Source organism: Ursus maritimus, unplaced genomic scaffold, assembly GCF_017311325.1.
Source record: "Ursus maritimus isolate PB19 unplaced genomic scaffold, ASM1731132v1 scaffold_23, whole genome shotgun sequence".
NCBI lineage: Eukaryota > Metazoa > Chordata > Mammalia > Carnivora > Ursidae > Ursus > Ursus maritimus.
Genome location: NW_024424786.1, coordinates 5,657,959 through 5,680,455, shown reverse-complemented (window position 1 = coordinate 5,680,455; position 22,497 = coordinate 5,657,959). Strand labels below are relative to the sequence as shown.

General features: G+C 48.5%; 1 protein-coding gene across 2 annotated transcripts in view; it reads left to right on the top strand.

The window, feature by feature from the left end:
• PLEKHA7 (pleckstrin homology domain containing A7) overlaps positions 1 to 22,497 on the top strand; it is a 206,641-nt gene that overhangs the window by 174,344 nt on the left and 9,800 nt on the right. The window contains exons 14-23 of one of the 2 annotated variants that reach the window (XM_040638858.1): positions 6,982 to 7,050; positions 7,227 to 7,307; positions 8,395 to 8,544; positions 9,168 to 9,269; positions 15,352 to 15,460; positions 15,597 to 15,823; positions 18,861 to 19,049; positions 19,149 to 19,266; positions 20,158 to 20,261; positions 20,737 to 20,937. In XM_040638858.1, the coding sequence (XP_040494792.1) occupies positions 6,982 to 7,050; positions 7,227 to 7,307; positions 8,395 to 8,544; positions 9,168 to 9,269; positions 15,352 to 15,460; positions 15,597 to 15,823; positions 18,861 to 19,049; positions 19,149 to 19,266; positions 20,158 to 20,261; positions 20,737 to 20,937 (1,350 nt within the window). Of the gene's footprint in view, positions 1 to 6,981; positions 7,051 to 7,226; positions 7,308 to 8,394; positions 8,545 to 9,167; positions 9,270 to 15,351; positions 15,461 to 15,596; positions 15,824 to 18,857; positions 19,050 to 19,148; positions 19,267 to 20,157; positions 20,262 to 20,736; positions 22,482 to 22,497 lie in introns of those variants that run through there. The other variant, XM_040638859.1, reaches the window with a different exon arrangement.

The following is a 22,497-nucleotide window of genomic DNA, read 5'->3' as shown; positions in this document are numbered from 1 at the left end:
TCAGGTTTTGGGGAACCCTCCCATCTCTGGGTTAGTGAAGCTAGATGAGCACTGCGGGGCAAGGGGGGGGATGCGTGTGACTGTGTCAGGAAAACCCTAAGGCCTGTAAGCTCTTGAGATTAGGACATGCTCAACAAAATGAGACGATGCAGAGCTCAGCTGGGGTCCCTGAGATGAGGGCCCTGTGGACACCGTTGAACGGGCCCTGAAGCCCAGCCTAGGTGTGGTGATAGCGGTGGCACAGCCCCGCCATGACAGTGGTTTGTGAGAGGTTCCTCTGGGTTCTTGGGGGGAGAGGAAGGAGGGAAGCCTCGCTGGAGAAAAATAGCCCCCTATCCCTACCTGGTTGGCCTAGGCTCCCCCATGTCCCTGTTCCAAAGGCCACAGACTTAAGGATCCAAACTCTCCCCTCACCATGACCACCACCCATCAGCTGATGCTCAGCTTCCAGAATCAGTTGGTGATGTTTGCTTCCCCACATGTTGTGGGAGCTTTTTCTCCCTAAAGTGAGCCTTTCTGTTGTGGTGTCAAGTGCTCAAACAAAGGTGTACTCCAGTCTTTTAAAAGACACTCTGTATTAACGTTCTTTTTGCAAAATGTTTACTTATCTGGCATTTTACTTGTTGGTGCCAGGGTGGAAAGGACTCCTCCTTGATGAAGCATCTGTTCCTCCCTGGTGGTGTTTGGGTGCTTGTTGTTCATTATTGCACTTGGAGCAATAGGAATTATTATCCTCACCTTCCTAACCAAGAATCCAAGCATCAAGAGAGGTCACTTCCACAGCGATAGGTCTGGAATTTAAACCCAGGGTCTAACTTTACTCCTGCCTTCTTTCCTCCGTGTACCATGTCCTTTGCCCACCCTAAAGTTGTAGTCACTGAATTGTGTTTCTGGCATCATAGTTCTGCTCTTCAGAACCGTGTACGCTGGCTAGGTCTGAAGAAGCAGGCGTGGGGGCCGCTGTTGTTGACAGCTTAGATTGCTTTTATGCATCTGTGAAGCACAGCTGGGAAGGGGATGTGGAGGGGAGGGTATCCGCTGCTGCTCAAGGGGTGCCTTTGTAGGTAGAGCAGATTGCAGCCCACCCCTCAGAGGCGGTGGTTCCTGATTGAGGGCTTTGTCATCAGGGGCTCTGGTCGCTTGGCCTCTAGCCTCTTCCTGACTGAGCCTGAGATCAGGGCTACTCTGTTCAGGGTCTGTTTCCAAAGTTAGCTTCCAGAGCAAAGTTTCTTAAGTTGTAGTCTGGGATACCACCTATTTCAAGATCACCCGGGAGCTTGATGTTTTTTAATGTACAGATTTGGGGGGTTCTGTTGAATTAGAACCTCTGGAAATGGTGCCCAGAATTCTGCTTTTTTGTGTATGTTTTTGTTTTTTAATTTTTATTTATTTTTTTAAATAATATTTTTTATTATATTATGTTAGTCACCATACAGTACATCCCTAGTTTTTGATGTAAAGTTCCATGATTCATTACTTGCGTATAACACCCAGTGCACCATGCAATACGTGCCCTCCTTAATACCCATCACCAGCCTATCCCATTCCCCCACCCCCCCTCCCCTCTGAAGCCCTCAGTTTGTTTCCCAGAGTCCATGGTCAAGCACGAAGAAGTTTGAGATCGGTTGTTCTGGAGCAGAGATTATTAACCCTGGCCAATAACTAGAACAACCAGGGGAGCTTGTAAAACGAGTGTCAGTGCTTTGATCCTACCCCTTAGAGACTCTGATCTACTTGGTAACACTCAGGTATTATTCTTTAAAAACAAATCAACAGGGGTATCTGGGTGACTCGGTTGAGCGTCTGGCTCTTGGTTTCAGATAGGTCATGATCTCACGAGTCATGGGGTCAAGCCCTGTGTTAGGCTGCGTGCTCAGCACTGTATCTGCTTGAGAGCCTCTCCCTCTCCCTCTGCCCCTCACTCCCATTCACATATGCTCTCTCTCAAACAAATAAGTAAATCTTAAAAAACAACAACAACAACAAAAAAACCTCTCTAGGTGTTTCTAATGTATGGCCAGGGTTGAGAAACATTGTTTCAAAGCAGTGGTTCTCAAAGTGTGATCCCAGACCAACAGCATCAGCAATACCTGGGAATTTGTTAAAAATGCAAAATTGCGGGTCCCACCCCAGATCTGCTCAGTGAGAACCTGTGAATGTGCGGCCCAGCAAATCTGTTTACGGTTGACCCTTGAACAGTGTGTAGGTTAAGGGCACCAACTTCTCGCACAGTTGCAAATCCAGGTGTAACTCGATCCCCCAAAACTTAACTCTTAATAGCCTGTTGTTGACAGGAAGCTTTACCAATAACTAAACGATCAATTAACACATATTGTGTATGTTACATGTATTATAGATTGTATTCTTATAATAGAGTAAGCTAGAGAAAAGAAAATGATAAAGTCACAGAGAAGAGAAAATTTATAGGACTGTACTGCATGTATTGAAAAAAAAATCACATGTAAGTGGGCCCTCACGATTTAAACGCTTGTTCTCAAGGGTCAGCTGTGTTAACAAGCCGTCCAGGAGATTCTGCGGTGCGCACAAGTCTGAGAATCACTTTTACAGTAGTAGTGGTTCCCGGGTCTTGGCTGCACATCAGTATCCTCCAGGGGGGCTGTTAAGGATCTGGCTGCCCCAGCTCCACCCCAAGCTGATTTACGTCCACGTCTCTTGGAGTGGGACTCAGGCACCAGTTATTTTCCCTCAACCACCTGGGAGATGCCAGTGTTCAGCCAGGGCTGAGATGCACTGTTTTAGCAGGTAGGGACAGTGTTCCCTCAAAGGAGCTGATTTGGGATCGCTCGGTAAGACATCTTTATTTAGATGAACAGAAGTGTGGAGGCGAGGGTCTGGTGGACCGAGGGTGAAAAATATGGTGCAGGGACGAGACCAGTGCCTAGTGCCATTCCAGGGTTTCAGTATCTCACAACGTCAGGTGCAGGAGGACAAAGGAAGAAGCCGAGTTTCCTCTTGCCTTCTGCAGGATGAACTGGAAGGAAATGGGCCCTGACATTGGCCCTCTCACATAAATGAGCCTGCACGAAGATCCTTCGGGCAGAACGTCTTGTCTTCCATGTTATCGCTGAGGGCAAGGAAGGGAAAGGCCAGCAGCTGGGAAGCAGCACAACCAGGCTGAGAGGCGATCATTTGAATTGCACACATACATCCCCCTTAAGGTTTCCCCTGGCCAGTTCCCCAAATTCTGGCTCCTTCAAGTGTCTTTTGATGTCTCACCTGTTACGTTTTGTTGTATTTGCCTTTTTGTCTGGAACAGATAAAAAATAATGAACCTTTGATCAACGTGCTTTACAAAGTGCTGAAGAAGTCAGCACGGGGCTGTCGGCCCAGGAGAAGCGTAAGATGATCTGATCTGTGTCTCCAAGCGGGGCCATTCCATTGCTTCTGGCTCAGTGCCGACCTCATCACTTGCTTAACCAGGGGCTCTCCTGACCGCCCCCAGGCTTCCTGCAAGTCATTTTGGTTTATTTTTTTCTCCTATTGAAACTCCCTTCAGCATTTTGGCTGGTGCACCAGGCTGAGCCTCTCATCCGCGGTGTTCTGTGACTCCATGTTTTGTGCTGCCACGGGGGTGGGGGGTGGGGGCCTTGCCTGGCTTGCCACCAGCTTGTGTTGTGTTCCCATTCTCTCTCATCTGCCTCCATGGTGAGGACTGACCTCGCCTGACACCAGTGTGGTCTGTGTAGTCAAGTGTGAGTTCCTTGGGAAGGAACAGCAGTTCCTGGTCACCTTGGAGGAGCTGGGGTATCCTGAGATTCCACCATGGCTCTGGGATTAGGGTGGCTTTTCTTCAGGGCAGGGCATTGATATTTGAAAACAGTCTAGAGCAGGACTCCCCCCCCCCCCCCCAGGATCCCCGCTTTGATGATGCAGGAGCAGCGCCTGAAATGGGGCCGGCTTTTATAGCTTTCCCAGGGAGGCTGCAGGTTGGGAAGCAGATGCTGTGTGCAGTCATCCCAAGCCCCGAGAAAAGGTGTGGTTGGGATGTGTGGAGGGTGAGGTAAAATGCCTGGTGGCCTTCAGTTCTCTTCTGGTGCACAGACTCTGATTTCAAAGGGATGAATGCCCGCTGACTTTCACTTTTTCTGGGGACAGAGATGCTGGAGACCCATAGTTGACATTTTAAATGGACCTTAAACATTGCTATCACAAAGCACAATTTTAAAAGGAAAATTAGATGTAATAAACTCCTTGTGGATACTTTGTATAGCCTCTCTGGAACAAAGCTAAATTCAGAAGTTTCAAGGGCCTCTGAGCTGTGTAAACACTTTCATGAAGCTCGTGCTCTCAAGCCTGTCCCTTTATTCCATAGGAGTAGAGCCACCTCTCTCTATTTTGTTACATTCACAGGGTCATTAAGCACACACTTCCCAAATATCCTCAATATGCTGGGCCCTGGCTGGACTTTAAGGACACAGAGAAAATGTGTCCCAGTCCCCACAGTCACCCCTAGTCAGGTTACTGTCGATGGAGGGGAGCAGAGCATATCATCTGATGTACTAAGGCCCATAGACTGGGAGACACGAAGTATGGGAGGACCTCCCCTGAAGGGCACCAGACCCCTTGGAGGGAGGGAGGGAGTTAGGGAAAAGCAGCTTCTGTCACCTCTGTTGAGTCTCCAGTCCTAACAGACTCAGCCATTTGAATTCCTAACTCGTAGCACCTTAAACGGGAACAAGAGAGAGTTACTTCTTAGAAAAGAAGGTGTACTTAAATTCTGAGATGGAAAAGAAACATTATATGTCAATCTATAACGGAAGTGAAAGCACAGAAATTTAAGAGCATTTAATCAAGGGGCAAATAGTCCTAAAACATTAACTTCTAAGAAATCCCATATTACTGATTTTTATAATGACTCTGATTCATCCCTGAAAGGTTGAATTTATATTCAGTTCTATGAAGGCAGCGTAGGACTTACTTTTAGAAACCTTTCCGTCAAAAAGTTTAAAAGGTTCAGCTTTCTCAAAATGCCCTTTTTGTGTAGAACCCGTCATTCCTTTCCTGATGGTGTTGGGTAAATGAGGCATTGCTCAATTAGATTCTCTGCCTTGCTATTTTCGTATCAAAAAGATATCATCTGTTAAAAGCTCCAGTGAAATCAAGGAAAGAGTTTTGGTGGGAGGAAAAAATCTCCACAGCGTATCTCAATTTGAAAATGATTTCTTCCGAGGAAATGAGCCAAGGGTCAGCCCCTTGGAGAGTAGACAAGCTCATTGCCCTCTGCTTTGATGAAGGACTGTGACACAGAGTGACCTCCTTACCTTTACCTGCTGGGTTCCCCTGAGTTTAAAGGCCCAAGTCCTGCCTGGGAGGTCAGCTGTTCGAGGTTCACAGGATTAATTCCACCCCCCCATCTCCGTCTGCTTCCTCTCCCCACCTTTCCCACCCCTCTGTCTTTGCAGGAGCCAGCAGTTTGCTTGTGGATTGTGGCAGTAGTCCGTGTGTCCTGTGACTGTGTGTGTGCATGTATGTACACATAGTCTGCCAGTCTGAAGAGCAGAATTTGGCTGGAGTTCTACTTTTTCCAGGAATTCTGACCCACATGTGTTTCCCTTTGACCTATATCCGATGCAATAAGCATTTTCCCTGTGCCTTCCAGCATGCCAGGCTTTATGTTCAGGGCTGACTTTTACCAAGATAAGTAAGACGGTGGTCCCTGCCCTCTGCTGTGTGACCAAAGGGAGCACGGGAATGGGTTGAGGGTGGGTCTGCAGCTAGACTCTGTCCTCAGCCCAAGGCATGGAGAGGGTATTGTCCCTTGACCTTTGCGTTTGCTGATGATGATAGGGAGAAGGAGTGCAGGACAGTTGGGCACATGAATGGCTTGAGTTCTGAGGGGAATGTTTGCCAATATATTTCTGCTTCGTATTCACACAACTTACTGGACCTCTCAGATGGGGTAGGGAGAAAGTGAGAGCCATCTCTCCAGTGGCTGTCCGTCCATCGACACTGGGACCCTCAGCATAGTATACACACCATCTATCTCATGGAAGAGAGGGGTTCCACACTCTCTTTCCCTGTCATATCTGTAAAGTGGAATTCAGCAAGATGGCCTTCATTGCATGGGGCACACTCGACCTTGCTCTCTCTGACCATGGCTTGGCCGTGGGGGTGTATCTGTGGAAAAGTCCCCCGACCCCTCACCCGACACAGCTTTTGGCAAGTAGGAGATTAGGGGAAGAGAAAACATGGGCTAAAGAGTTCGGTTTAGCTTTGTAGGGATCAGTGGGAGATGCCAGTGTGGTGCCCACATGGGGTCAGGGGAAGGATGGACAATGTTGTGAATGCCCGCTGACGCATAAGTTTGGGTGATTTTTGTCTGCTGTTTTTTGGTTTCCTTTCTTGAGAGGACAGGGTAACTTGTGACTTATACAGATATGACCTGCCTCAGTTATTCAGGGATCAATTGAAAACCCCAGCCAGGAATTATCCAGGTTCCTTCATCCCCTGACCTGATTCTCTTCCCAAATGGTATAGGGTGAGAAAGGCTGACCTTGCTCCTGGGGAGGTAAGCAGCTCAGAGGCTTCCTTAAACTAAGGCTTGGCGATGCCCCAGGGCCTCACTGGTTCCTCCTGGTCCACCTCACTGCCCTGGGCTGGGGGTCATAGACTTCTATAACTTGAGTAGCAAAACTCTGTCTTTTAAATCTTCCAGGATTCATACTGAACTCATTCTGGGCAAATTGAAGCTTCCATAGTCAATGATACCATAACTTGAATATCTACTTTTTATTTAAATTTGAGAAATTTACAAGTGCTTCTTGGATTACAAAAAGGTTTTGGCTTTTCCCTAAAATGAAGCGGGCATAAAAATCAGGTCTCGCCTGAGTTTTTGCCCATTTCATGCCATGACCCTACCCACCAAGACTTCCACACTCGTCCATCATGGGGCTAACTCTCCTTCTCGAGATCCAATCCTGAACCTTGTGGTTAATCTCTTTTAAATTGTTCATCTCCCAGATGACGGGCCGGGACCTTGTCAAGGACCGAAGTCTGAAGCCGGTGAAGATCGCGGAGAGTGACATTGACGTGAGTGAGCAGGCTGACAGGCTTGACCCCCTGGCTGCCTGCTGCCCCCAGACCTGAGGCGGGCAGCTTCAGGCAGGGCTTGGATGGTTCCATAGCCGAAAGCTTTCTGATCACACTTCAAGGTCGTGTCCTTTTCTCATCATCCCAGGCCCTCTCCAACTTGTTCTTGCTCACAGGTCAAACTGAGCATCTTCTGTGAACAAGACAGGATCCTCCAGGACTTGGAAGACAAGATCCGAGCCCTCAAGGAGAACAAAGTATGCCTCAGTTTTGCATAATCTCTGGCTGAGTGGAGGGGGTTTAGTCATGCTGTCTTTCCTCAGACATAGATTGCACTCTCATGTCCTAGGTATTCCTTTATCCAGAACAGGTATTAGTTGATTCAGAATAATGTGTCCGCTTCCAGGGGCATTTCTGCCTAAACCTGGAGGAAATCTTATGGGGAGACTTCTGCCTGCTTATCCCAAGTGCCACCTACCCCTCCTCCACCTTAGTTCTGCTCTGGCCTGCCTATCCTTAGAGGCCTCGTGAGGTCAGCCTGGGAGAGGAGGGCTCCGTTGGCTTATATGTGATGACCCCAAGTCCCTGAACTCCATGGAAGGGGGCTGCCTTGGAGAAAGTGGCCACAACTGTAACAGGACAGAGGCTGTAATTTCTTAAAGCTCTTTTCCTCCTAGAATCTGGGCTACGGTGGAAGCAAGTCCGGATGGGAGGGGAGGAACCGGCCAGGGGCTGCCCATGTTTGGTTTCTTGGATACTTAATGTGATTTTTTTTTCTTTTTTGAATTTTAATAAGGTATTTGTGATGCTGGAGATTCATAACATGCCCTTTTCCCCAAGAAAACTTAAGAGAACTTTTCATCTACTCTTTGATGTATCCTTATAGTTTATCTCATAAAGAGTGGATGACCTTGGGGCGCCTGGGTGGCACAGTCGTTAAGCGTCTGCCTTTGGCTTGGGGCGTGATCCCAGAGTTCTGGGATCGAGTCCCACATTGGGCTCCTCCGCTGGGAGCCTGCTTCTTCCTCTCCCACTCCCCCTGCTTGTGTTCCCTCTCTCGCTAGCTGTCTCTCTCTGTCAAATAAATAAATAAATAAAATCTTTAAAAAAAAAAAAAAAGTGGATGACCTTATGCCCACTTCATAGATGAGAAAACTGAGGCACAGAGATGTTAGGAGGCCACCAGTGGGCAGAGTTAGAGCTGGAATCAGAGGCCCCAGCTGGGCAGTGGGCCCTTCAGCCTCAGTTAGATCCAGCAGGTTTGTTTAGTTCCTGGCATGGGATGGGGAGGCCTGCAGGGGCTGTCCTGCTATCCCATTGTTCTTTGGCCCTTGCCCGGTGTAGGACCAGCTGGAGTCTGTGCTGGAGGTGTTGCACAGACAGATGGAGCAGTACCGGGACCAGCCCCAGCACCTGGAGAAGATTGCTCAGCAGCAGAAGTTGCTGCAGGAGGACCTCGTCCACATCCGGGCAGAGATCTCCAGAGAGTCCACTGTGTGTAGAGGGTGTGGAGGGTGGCAGACACTCCCCTGCCCCCACCCCCCACTCCCAAGACGGGCTGGGCAGGGGGCTGGGCAGGGGTCTGCTTCTCCTGTCTCACAAGCTGTAGCTGAGTTGGTGGCCAGGGATGAGAGTCTTGGAGTAGCAGAACTTCTCCAGGCTGCCTCCTGATAGTAGCTCACCTTGTCTGGGGGCAACGTGTCTGTCTCTGCTGGTACCTCAGGGTGCTTTCCGTCAGCGACTGCTGTATGGCTACAGTGACACCCAAGGGACCAGATTTCTCAGAGCAGGCTCTTCCCCTGATCTGTGTGCGGTTAATTCCAAGACATCAGAGTTTCTGCTTTTTTATTTGTCCATCCGATGTGGTGCAGGCCCTTTCTGCCGGGGCTGGGGACCAAAGCATCTCCAATGGTGGGAGAGGGGACAGTTCAGGTGGCCAGGGTGAGAGCAGGAATGGGAAGACAAGCCCTGTCTCTCTCCTCCCAGGCCTGCCTGAGACCTGCTGGGCTCCCCTTCCCTACTGGCTGGGTCAGGAGTGGTCAAGAGCACAGGTGCTCATGGGGCCGTCTGGGGGACAGGGGATAACTAAGACTTAGGAGCATTTCCTTGGCCAACAGGAGATGGAGAATGCCTGGAACGAATACCTGAAGCTGGAGAGTGATGTGGAGCAGCTGAAGCAGACCCTGCAGGAGCAACACAGAAGAGCGTTTTTTTTCCAGGTGACCCGAGGGCTCTTCATCCCTTCTGAGCTCTGTTCCTTCTGAGAGCCTTCACCTGTGGGGCTGTGGGCCCTATCCAGGGGCCTTTTCTCCTTCCGCTCGGTCTCAGCTTGCCTGCCGCCCAAGCTTTCCCTCGGAGATCCCTTCCCCCTGCCAGGCTGTGAGGAGAAAACTCACCTCAGCGCCCCCTACCTCTCTCCTGTCGAAGACAAGTTCTTGGTGTTTTTGTAAGGGTCTTACTACTGATCACTTGGGGAAATAGCCCTGAGAGGAAGGAAATACCAAACCTGAGAACCTTACAGAGACTCGAGAATGATCTTTGTGCCCTGGATTCTCGGCCCCAGCTTGGCGCTGCTCACTTAGCAGCAGGAAGCCCCGCCTCCTTCCTTCCTTCCCTCTCTCCCTCCGATTCCTGAAGTTGGATGTTATCAGTCCTTCACCTGAGGAGGTAATGTGAATCCAGGTGCATCTCGGTGCCTCCAGTCTGCAGGCGGTCACTGGCGTTTCTAGGGCCAGGCTGGGAGATACCCATCACCATGGCCACTGCCCCACTCAGGAAAGGCAGCTAAGCTTAGAGCCCTGGATCCTCTGCCCTTACAAAGCAGGCCATTCCACTGATGGCTGCTTCTGCCCCCAAAGGTGAGAGAAGAAAGGCCCTGTGTGGTTTTTGTTCTCCGCAGTTGGGTCCTCCAGCTGCCCAGTGTTTCCCCATTGTGGTGCCCGATCAGGCTTCTGCCCCACCCTCAAGTTTTTTAAAAATGGAAAATAATCTGCTTTTGAACCCTGCTTCAGCTCTACCATAGCTCCTCTGTCAGGGTCCTGACATAAATTCGATGTGTTTGAAATCAGCAAGCATTAATGGAGACTTCTTGTGCCTGAGGCACCATGCTAGGCCAATTTTGGTGCGAAGCTTGCTAATCTATGAACTAGTTCTAGCCCAGGCTCTTCCTTCAAGTGATTTCATGGATGTCACCTGCCCAGAGAGTGAAGGAATTCAGGAGGTGTGTGGCCTGCGAAAAGCCTGCTGTCCCCCCACTCACCGTTGGGAGCTGATTCCCAGAAAGCCTGGTCTAAGCCCATGTGGAAAAGACTCTTGCCTGTGGCTCAGGGCTGGCCTGCTAGGTCCCCCAGAAGTTGTCTGTCTCCTGCTGCTGCTTTTTTTTCCCGCCTATAATTTCCCTGTCTCCAAACTAGCATTTTCCTATTCTTATTTGGTACCCCAGCACTTGGCATAGTGGCTTGAAAATACGAGGTGAATATTGTTGACCATGTCCTTCAAATGATTATTTTTAGTTACTAGTTCCTTAAACCGTTCTATCCCGTCATGCTTATCTTCTTGGATCTTCTTTAATTAATTTTAACAGTGATTTTCTTTTTTAGCTTTTCATTCCTTGTGTTTCTATAATTATAAAAATAACACATGAATGCATCTCTCCAAACAGGCCAAACAATAAGAAGCAAAAGCAAAAACTGAAATAAAAGCTCCTCTGCCCCACTTCCCTTTCTGACCCAGTCCCATCACCTTCCCTGTATGTAATCCGTGCCATCCCTGTGCAGTGTCGCCTTCCATACCATTTACTGTGCATTTGCAAACATATGCCCATCCATAGAATCATATACTTTATTTGGGGGTGGGAGTTGCGTTTACTTAAAGAGGAATCATACTTACACATTATTTGGTAACTCACTTTTTTGTCATAACTTCATGTTGTGGAAATCTTTCCAGGAAAGATACCCCCAAGTTTATGTTGCCTGATACAGTAGCTATTTAAATGTAAACATAAATTAATTGAAATTAACGAAGATTAAAAATATATTCCTCAGTCACACTAGAATCATTTCAAGTGCTCAGTAGCCACATGTGTCTAGTGGCTGCTGTACTGAACACAGATTATAGAAGATTTCCATAATCTCAGAAGGCTGCGTAGAGTAAAAGAAATTAGTTCTTAGCTTCTGCATAGTATTTCGTAGTCTCAATATTCCATACTTCAGCCATTCTTTTCTGGTGGGCATTTAAGTTATTTGCAGTGTTTTGCTTTTATAGATGGTACCACAGTGGACATCTAACTGCCCTTTCAAGCTCATTTATGAGTGTTTATCTATGATGGGCTTCTAGGGTGGGCTTGCTAGGTTGAAATGAATGTACATCTTCAGTGTTGGCAGATGCCGGCCAGTCACCCTCTAAAGGGCTGCACTCATCTGCCCTCCCCTCTGCAGTGAATGAGGGTGCTGAACCTGTTTAGCCACATCCTCTCCAGCACTTGACGTAATCAGTCTTCTTAGTTTTTGCCAGTCTGCTGGCTGAAAAAGGACATCTTGTTTCAATTTGCGTTTGTTTAATTACTAGTAGGTTAAACATCTTTTTATATGGTCATTGGCCATTTGTGTTTCTACCATGCCTTATTTCATGGTGACTTAACATAGTGCAGTCCCAGAATCCCTTTTTCTGCTCTGGAAAACAAATGCGTGCCATGTACAAGTCTCGTCCCGGACTCCCTGAAGAACTTAACCACGTAAGTAAGTTACGAAGAGATAGGCTAGTTTGAAGCCTAGCCCCTGCAGCTTGACTGCCACCTAGCCTGGTGGCGTTGCCCATGCTTTCCCTGAGTGCCACAATGATCTGGGAGGCTCACAGAGCCCTTCTTTGAACAGGCTTTGTGCTAACTTGTTTGGTGTAATTCTAGGCCAGGCAAGCTGTTAGAGTCCTAAATAAATCATGGTCAGTGGAGACATGCGTGCAGCCCAATATACACATTCTCAGGAACGGGGCTTGGAGACTTGCCTCCCTTTAGCCAGGTTTGGCTGTGAGAAAATTCACGGGCTTTTCAGTAAAGATGACTGTCTGCATTTATAAAGATCCCCATGACTACCTGCACAGGGAGGCCAGAGGATAAAAGAAGATCGAGGTAACTACTGTGAGAGCCAGTGATAGATGAGGCTGCCTGTGTCCCTGCTTCTGGACAATAAGTTCAGGTGTTCGCTGAACGCAGTACATAGGAGCCTTTCTGCCCAGCATGGTGTGAGGATCCAGGGATGAAGCACCACCCCCTGCTCCCCAAAAGCTTCCTTCACCTTGTCATTAAGTTCTGAAATTCCATCGTCCTTGGAGAACCTTAGAGGTTCTCTGGCTTTTGCTTGTCCTTGCTCTTCTCTTACGTGTGAGGGTGACAGAAAGGCTAAATGGGGGCAGGACTGTGAACTGACAGGTCAAAGTATACCAGGTAGACTGCCAGAGGAGAGGGGAGAGAGTTGATTTTAATGTGACACTCCTCCTTTACTTGTTCCCAGCACTCTGCTTGGGGACCTCCGTTCCTGAGATAATCCTGTTAGCTTACACACACACACACACACACACACACACACTCACACACTCTGCCATGTTCATGGTTCGATACCATGTCTGTCTTAGGACACTCGTGCTTTGGTGTGGAGCGGAGCAGCAAGCCCATTCCTTATTTATTAGCCCTGAGGATGTGCGTTGGTGCTGGAAGGGTGGAGCCAGTACGAGAATGTGAGCTTCCTTAGGAGGGAGGCTTCAGACATCTGTTGTCACAGCTGTTGAACAGCATTGGATCAGGGAATTTTATGTGATTGGTCCTTTTTTCACTCACCGTCCATGTGCTGAGAACCTGCTGGGTACCCAGGACTGTATACCCAGGGGTATACCAAGGGCACAAAGTCTACTTGAAGAATCAGGCAAGTCCTAAGTATCTCACATGCGAGAATTCTTCCACTCAGGGGTGGCTGGGTGCCTTGAGAGGAGATGGGGTTTGAAGCCTTTGTTTTTATGTCCGTGGGCAGTGACCAAGGCTACCTTCTCCCACAGCAATTTAAAAATTAAAAGAATATTTGATGTATAAACAACTCTATTAAAAGGTGCCCCCAGGTTAATATACAAAATATGTAAAGGCCTTACACAAGTCAACACCAAAAAAACCCAAAACAAAACAAAAATCATTAAAATCATTTAAAAATGGGTAGAGGACCCTAGTAGGCATTTTTCCAAAGAAGACATACAGATGGCCAACAGACACATGAAAAGATGGTCAACATCACTTACCATTAGGGCAGTGCAAATCAAAACTACAATAAGATCACCTCATACCTGTCAGAATGGCTAAAATAAAACAGACAAGGAATAAATGTTGGTGAGGAGGTGGAGAAGGAGGACCCTCATGTGCTGTTGGTGGGAGTGTAAATTGGTGCAGCCACTCTGGAAAACAGCGTGGAGGGTTCTCAAAAAATTAGAAATACCATATGATCCAACAATTCCTCTACCGAGTATTTAGGCAAAGGAAATGAAAACACTAATTTGAAAAGATATATGCACCCCTATGTTAATTGCAGCGTTATTTACAAGAGCCAGGATATGGAAGCAGCCTAAATGTCCATTGCTAGATAGCTGTCTAAAGAAGATGTGTTATACACATACACACAATGGAATGTTATGCAGTTATAAAAAAAGATGAGCTCGTGCTGTTTGCAGCAACATGGATGGACCTAGAGGGTATTATGCCAAGTGAAATAAGTCAGACTGAGAAAGAGAAATATTATTTCAGTCATGTGGAATCTAAAAAACAAAAGACTAAACAAAAAAGGCAGAATCAGACCTGTAAGCACAGAGAACAAACTGATGGTGGCCAGAGGGAAGGGGGTTGGGGTGACGCACGAAACAGGTGAAGGGGAGTGGGAGGTACAGGCTTCCAGTTATGGAATGAATAAATTGTGGGAATAAAAGGCACAGCATAGGGAATATAATAATATTGTAATAGCGTTGTATTGTGACGGATGGTAGCTACTCTTGTGGTGAGTGCAGTGTAAGGTATAGAGACATTGAATCACTGTTGTACACCTGAAACTAATGTAACATTGTGTGTCAACTATACTCAGTAAAATGCCCAGAGTCCCTTAATCACGATAAAACCTGCTCACGTCTTTCTAGGACCGATCCCCGTCTGCTTCTGTTTGTGACTTGTCAGAGTGTGCATATGGTCGTGTAGCCTGCCTCTTTTCCCATTGTACTTTTAAAAAAATAACCGTTTTATCACATTATTCACATACCACAAAATTCACCTTTTTAAAGTCTACAATTCAGTGGTTTTTAGAATTTTCAGAGTTGTGCAACTATCACCACAATCAGTTTTATAACATTTTCATCATCCCTGAAAAGAAACCCTCTCTCTGTTAAGAGTCACCCCTTGTCCACACCCTCAACTCCCCAGTCCTGCTCTAGAGAACTGCTCTTCTACTTTGTGTCTCCATGGATTTATCTGTTCTGGACGTTTTGTGTAAGTGAAATCATATAAAATGTGGCCTTTGTGTCTAGCTTCTTTCACGTGGCATAAACATTTTCAAGGTTGATCCATGTTGTAACACGTATCAATACTTCATTTCTTTTTATTGCCAAATATTCACGGCTCATTGTGCTCTTAAATGAACCTCAAATCTCAGGATTCAGCTTTGTCTTTTCAAAGATGCTCTTTATATTCTGGGGATAGTGTAACCTCTAGTCTATGCCTTCTCTTCCCTTCTGCCATGGTTGCTTAAAGCAATCTATTTTTTTTTAATTGTGATAAAATATGCATAATGTAAAGTTTATTACCTTAGCCGTTTTTAATGGACAGGTGAATAGTATTAAGTACATTCACACTGTGCAGCCAATCTGCAGACTCTCTTCATCTTGCAAAACTGGAGCTCTGTACCCGTTAAACAACACTCCTCGTTCCCCTCTCCACCCCAGCCTCTGGTAACCACTCTTCTGTCTCTGACTTTGATTACTCTAGATATTTCATAAGTGCAAGTGTACAGTATTTAAGGCAGTCTATTTCTAAATTAGGGGGAACTAGGCAACAGGAATCAGTGAAGTCTCCTCTGAATTTCTCCCCTGGATTTTGGGCGTCTTCCATATGTATGCTTCCCTATGAAGCTCTGAGGCAGGCGTGAGTCTAGCCCTGGTGGAGTTTCCAAAAGGGATGCTGCCCCCCAGGGTGAGGGACTATGTCTGAAATGACAGCGTAAGTCCTAGTGAGAAACTTCGGTGAGGTGCTAAGAAGGAAATGAACCATCACCTTCTCTTTTTCAGGAGAAATCGCAGATACAGAAGGATCTCTGGACGATTGAAGATGTCATTGCAGGCCTGAGTGCAAATAAAGAGAACTTTAGAATTCTGGTGGAGTCGGTCAAAAATCCAGGTGAGTGGGCCATCTTTCTGGGGGCACGGGGGGTTGGAGGCTAGCACCCACATATATAGGCTGGCCCTTGGGGAGGTCAGCTTTTTATGGCATAAGTCACTCCCCTTGTGCTCCAATTTCCCTCCATGCCCCTTAGAGAGAAAAACGGTGCCTTTGTTTCCTCACCCGCCTGTGCCTTCACTCTTGACTTCTGAGAGCAAGCCGCCCCCACAGCCCAGCCCTCCCACCAGCCCTGTGCGGACCCCTCTGGAGGTTCGACTCTTCCCCCAGTTGCAAACCTATGTGCCGTACCGACCTCATCCACCCCAACTGAGGAAAGTGACGTCCCCTCTTCAGTCACCAACCAAGACGAAGCCCAAAGTTGTAAGTATCGATGACCAGGAGCTGAGCGCCACTGTTTTCTCTCTGGGAGATGTTTGTCTCTCTCTGTCCTCAGGTCAGCTTCTGTTGGAAGAGAAGCTTTTGGGGAGACCTGGGGAGACAGAACTGAGCTATGAACAATTAAGGAGTGGTTGTGCTTTAGACTCCCAGAACTGGCAGCGCCCTTAGAGAGGATCTAGCCCAGTCTTCGCATTTTGCAGTTGGGAAAAACTGAGGCCCAGCAAGAGGACGTGACTGTGCTAAGTAGGGTGGAATTTGTGATCTGTATCGTGCAGAGGACTCCGTGCAAACCTGTGGTTACAGAAGGCTGTGGGTGATGGACCCCGCTCAGCAAAAGAGTATCTTTGTCTCCACTGGCAGTTGAGCACTCTGCTGGGTTGTAGGATACGGTTGATCTTCACAATAACCTCATGGAATATAGACAGGAAGGTCTGTATCCCATCCCACACTAAGAGAACTGAGGCCCAAAGGTGTTAACAGTTGCTGAAGGTCGCCATGTTAGTGGATCCAGTCCACATCTCCTATTCTTTGTGCCATCTGCCATCTAATTGGACATTCAGCCCAGCTCCTCAGGTCAGGTTTGTGGCCCGTGTGGTTGCCTGAGCCAGCACGTTGGCTTGCCTGGCAGAGATAAGGGCCAAGCTTTTGACAGAGTCTGGGAGCATAGGAGACTTTAAAAAAATAGAAGATGTGGTCAGGTACTGTGAAGCCTCGCGTCTCCAGTGCCAGGCCAGCCTTGGCTGGAGAATATAAGGGATGTCGTCCAAGTGACAGGGAAGCCATAGTAGAGGGGATCTTGGAGCGGGGACCTTCAGGTTTTGCCAACAAAGGCTTAGAGGAGCTTTGCCTGGGCACAGAGTATGCCCAGGTTGGTGTGCAGTGCTGGCTAAAACACACAAGTTCCCATACCTTGGCCCTCACTGTCCACCTGCTTCCAGCCATCGCCCAGGGCCCAGAGCTGGAAGACAGGTGCTGGGACTGAGTCATTGCGAATTTCTTCACGTTGAGATCTCCTTTCTAATTTTATATCTAAGAGGCAGTGGGGTATCAGCAACAAAATAGGAGGTGGGAAATAGCAAAATACAGCAGGAATGGCTTGGGCAGATAGCTCCTGACTTAAGCTCCTGACTTAAGCTCCTCATCCTGTTAGCCAGGATGAGGAGCAGAGGGAAAAGGTGGTAGCCTGGGAACTGGACTGCCTGGATTCCAGTTCTTGTTCTCTCACTGGGTCCTTGTTCTCTCACCTGGGTTCTCTCACATGGGCTTCCTCAGTTTCCCCTTGTGCACAAGAAGCAACTTGGAATAGTTGGTCACAGAGGCTCTTCACAGCTGAGTCCTCTGTGGCCCACAGGCAGGGCTTTTCAAGTTGGCTGAGCGTCAGAGTTCCTGGCCGGGGAGGGGGGGTCTTCTTTCCTTTCCTTCACAAGGTTTACCATTTGTTATTGTTGTTTGTTTTATATTTCTATTTATGAAACAGTGATATCCTGAGATTGACATAAAATATGAATATATAATTTAACAAATAATAAAGAAACCACCTGTTTATACCAACACCCAACCAAGAAATAGAACATTGTCAGCAACTAGAATCTCGGGCCCATCGAGTCCTTTTCTGCGAGAAGGAAGTAACCGTTATCACTGTCTTGACTTTTTGGATAATTTCCTTGCTTTTTTTTTTTTTTTAATTTTGCCATTTATGTCTAAACACTTGAGTTTTGCCTATACGCGGTACTATATTCTTTTGTATCTTGCACCTTGTCTTCAACATTGTTAAGACTTGTTGCAAGTCCACATTGTTGCACATAGCTATCGTTCTTTCGTTTTCATTTGGCTTATTTTCTTGAATTTCATGTCACTAACTTTTCTATTAGATAATATTCTCAAAGGGCACAAAATTCAAAGATACAAAAAAGTATATAATAAAATGTCTCCTCCTACCCTCCATCTCCAGATGTTCTATTCCCTTGAATCAAAGGCAGTTTTGTGTTTGTGTCAATGTTTTGTGTTTATCTTTCTGGGGAGCTTTTTAGAAATTGGTGATTCCAAGACATTGTCAGAGTTGGAAACCGCTGATGCTCAGAGAACATGTGGGTATCTGGGACAGGAGGCTTAGCTTTCACACAGTTAGTAAACTGTGTCACTTTACTAGAATGCTGATAAACCTTCATAGAGCAAGCTTCAGCACCCTTTCCTGACCTCCAAAATCCTGAAAAACAAAGCAAAATTAAACTAAGGAGGGGGGCGGTTAGGAAGGATGGTCCCTGGTTCCAAGAGTGGGTGTTCATGGCAGTCAGGGGCCAGGCTGTTGGTCTTTGCAGAAGCCACAGCCCTCAGAGAGCATTTATTAGGGGGTGAGGGGTCAGTTTCGAGGAAAATAGTTATATTCATCACCGCCCAGGGAGTGGGCTGCCAGGAAGGCAGTGAGTCACCCATTGCTGACTGCTTATTCAGTCCCTGAGTCAGGAAGGAGGAGATATTGTGTAACCACGCACATTTCTGATAGGGCACGGACAGGCGATGTAGACTGTCCTTGCTCAGACTGCGACCTGTTGAAGGATCCAGAGACCATGTGGGGACAGTGAGCCAGCTCGGTCTGAGAGCTTTGGAGTGGGGTAGATGTTTGTTCTCTAGGTGGCGGTGGTGATGGTGGGGTGCTGTCATAGACATGCAAATAAACACAGAGTTACCAGCCTATACCCTCTCTCCCTTGGTATGCCTCAAGGAAGTGGAGTAAGACCATGGACCCAGAAGAATGGAGTTCTGGATTTTGTATCGGTAACACTTTGAAAAATGGAAAGTGAGTGAATTGAAGGGAAGAACAGGATTAGAGCACAGGCATCCCCCTTCTCCACAGCTCACCCCGGGGGAAATGCTGGCATCCCTGGGCTGAAGTGGTCCTTCTCCGCGGGCCTGTGGGGGTCCGCTCTGGTCTTTTGGGCCACCACTATAGTGATGCCACCAGGCATCCTCTCTCCAGCTCCCTCTCCCCGGCATTGATTCTGGTTCTTTTTCTGAGCAGGAAGACGAGGCACCTCCCAGGCCCCCACTCCCCGAGCTCTACAGCCCAGAGGACCAGCCTCCGGCCGTGCCGCCCCTGCCGAAGGAGGCCACTGTCATCCGGCACACTTCAGTGCGGGGTCTGAAACGGCAGTCGGATGAGAGGAAGCGAGACCGGGAGCAGGGGCAGTGTGTGAATGGGGACTCAAGGGTGAGCAGGGAGGACCCCTGGGGCTGCCCCACTGTGTGTGAGGGGAGGGAAGGTGGCATGACACTGGGCAGGTATGATAGCCTCAGACTCTGCCCACAGGTGGAGCTCCGGTCATACGTTAGTGAGCCCGAGCTGGCGACTTTCAGTGGGGACATGGCCCAGCCCTCCCTGGGCCTAGTGGGCCCTGACAGCAGGTACCAGACACTGCCAGGCAGAGGTAAGGCACACCTGTCCATGGAGGCTTTCTGGGAACCCCTGCTCCTACCATACCACTGTTCCCTAGTCACTCACCTGGTACCTTATACCCTTCCGCCTGCAGCTTTGGGCCTCAGTGTGGGCAGCAGCTGTCAAGGAGACTCTGGGCTGCAGGGAGGGCCTGTCCTTCCTTCCTCTGACCCACATCCTGATTCTCTTCTTCTTTTATTACATCTGCCCCTGGAAATAATGATAATAGCAATTACTTTAAAGCCCAGCACTATTTCAGGCTCTTTATATTCACCTGGTTAATGTTTATAATAATGCTATGAAGGAAGTACTATTATTATCCCCATTGTAGAGATAAGAAAACTAAGACTCAGAGAAATTAACTAACTTGCCAAATAGCCAACGAGGGATGGAGACGGAGTGCAATCCCGGTGTTCTGCTCCAGAGCCACTGCACCCTGCAGGCTGGGTGTTGGGTGACGGCTGTCAGTTTGGCCATCTCCGGCCTTCCAGAGGGGTTTTTGCTGTCCTGTATCACTCAAAGACTCCATGAGTCCTTCATGCAGGATGCAGAGGAGTGCACAGGAAGAAAGGATGAAGGGCAGTCCTTCCCCTTCATCCTTTCTACCTGCCAGGCAGCCCAGGTCTTCTGCATGTGAAGGAAGACTAGGGTGGTCTACAGATCTCCAGGGATGCTGTTCCCCACTGGGGACAAAGAGCACCCCTGGGCTGGACCGTCATCCTGTACCTGGGGCCTTGCTCTTCTAGGCCTTTGGGGAGGAAGAAGAATGGGTTGTTGACTAGGTCCTCTTGGTTCCCTCTCAGGAATGGGAGGTGATTCGGGAGGGGCTGGTGGCCTGTCCACCGCATCACAAATATACTTGCACTTCTCTTTCCTCATTAAGGTCTGTCGGGGTCCACGTCAAAGCTCCAGCAGTCATCCACCATTGCTCCCTACGTCACACTCCGGAGGGGTCTAAATGCCGAAAGCAGCAAGGTGACCTTCCCTGTGAGTGGCCTTGAGAGGGAAGGGCTTTGAGGTGGATGGTGCCTGGCAATTCTGTGAGCCCCAGGGATGGCCTCTCAGGTGACCTCAGCCCCTCCTGAGCTCAAGGTCCCTGTCACCATGTGCTCAGTGACACCTTTCCCACTGGCCACCTAGAAGGGCATCATCTGGCTCTCTTCCTTTCTTAAGGACCACCCTTCACCTTTCTCTCCAGCCTTTCAGGCTCACAGGAGGGTACCCAGAAAGTCTGTACCCTGAGTTCTGGCCCCATCACATGCTACATGTGTGTCCAGTTGGACAGGCCTGGGCCTCAGTGTCTGCATCTGCAGAATGGGGTCCTCTCCAGAGAGCCTGTGAGCGTGCTTCGAGGAGCTAGTGTGTGTGTGTGTGTGTGTGTGAGAGAGAGAGAGAGCGGGGATGATGGCTGCGCTCTGAGTCCTGGCCCAGCTGTCCTGTCTCTCACCGTCCTGCTTCTCAGAGACCCCAGAGTGCCTTGGAGCGCCTGTACTCAGGGGACCGCCAGCGCGGCAGGATGAGTGCGGAGGAGCAGCTGGAGCGCATGAAGCGGCACCAGAAGGCCCTGGTCCGGGAGCGCAAGAGGACGCTGAGCCAAGGAGAGAGGACGGCTCTGCCCTCATCCCGCTACCTCAGCCAACCTCTCCCCGGAGATCTCGGCTCAGTATGTTAGGAGGGTCCAGGCAGGTGGGGCTGGGACGGGGAGCAGAGCTTCCCCGAGTTCCCCAAACACAAGAGCATCACACCCGGAGAGAGTAGGCCTTCGACCGAGATGGTTCAGAGAACACCCCACAGGCTGTGTGTCCACAACCCGGGCCACATGTGTGACCTGGCCAGAGGGTGATCCGGAATCAGAGAAGGAGTGAGGATGTCACGGCAGGAGCCTAGGAGCCAGAGAAAATGTCCCAAGTTTGTTCTCCAAGCTGAACTTGAGAGAGGACTTTGTAGGATTCGGATCTCAGTTGAATCAAGGACTTGGGAGTGCGGAGTTCAGGAATGGAGGAGGAAGATGGTGATATGATTTGGTGAGGAGGAGCGCAAGCCAGCCAGCCTCCCAGACCTCTGAGCGATGCCCTGTGGAGCAACTGAGCACAGGGTCGGGCTGCACAGCCCTGAGGGCTGGTGGTCTCCCCCAGCCTGTGGTGCTGGCAGGCCTTGTGGTGCAACACCCGCCTCCGGAGAGCCGGGGGATCTGTGCTGCCCCCTGGTGTGCTTCCAGGCACTGCACCCTGCCCACAGTCCCCTTCTGCCCCTTTGGGAAACATTCCATTTTCACTTTTCCGTGTTGTTTGAAATCACGTGTTTCCCTAGCCCTCCAGCCCGACTGCTCTTTCCCTAATTCATTGCACAAGCTCTTTTGCTTTTAGTGTTACCGCTCATTGCCTCTCTAATCCTGCCTGATTGTGTTTACGGAAGCTTCTAATTTGCATTGAATGTTCTCTAACTGGCCTGTGCTCTTTGTTACCAGGCTTGTAATAGCAGCTGTCGTCTCCGTAGCCTAGCTAGCACTACCATGTGCGACTCACCTTTCTACTGCCCCCTTGATGCAGGCCCACTGACTCATAATTCACTTAACCCAAAAGCCGCCCACGAGGCTGAGCCAGCCTGCTGCCTGAGGACCGTGATCAAGGGCAGAGGTCTGGGCACTATGAGTTGATCCAAGTCCATGCCTTCCACCTGGATGGTAGACACAGTCTTCAGAGATTGCACGTTTAAATAAATCCTACCAAGTCTAAAGTGGTTCAGTTTTAATTCCTCCAGTCCTATCTCACAGTTTCTTATGGAAAACTTTTTGTGTTTCTAGTATTTAATAATTTGAACGGATGCCAAGATATATTATGTTCTGTATTCCGAGGGCCTCTCTGCAGCTGTTAGCACAGACACCAAAGGGGTAAGACCCAGGACACTCATATCCTGAAAAGCTGCAAAGCCGATAACTTTTAAACTTTATAAGCAAATGTCATTTGGGGTAACACTGACCTTTTACAACTTGATGTCTCAAATGTAGAAAGATCTAAAAATCGTAACTTGAGTATCTTGTAATTTTTCTCTTAAAAAAGACTTGTGTAAGTCTCTGCATCAACGCCAATAAACGTGTTGCTTAATGACAATGGATTGGCGTGGTTCTTCCCCAGGATACATCATAGAGTCTAGCGAACTTTTCCTGTTTGTGGAAACAATCAGGCTGGGTTTAAACGAGGACTTGTCTCTATTTGGGGCACTT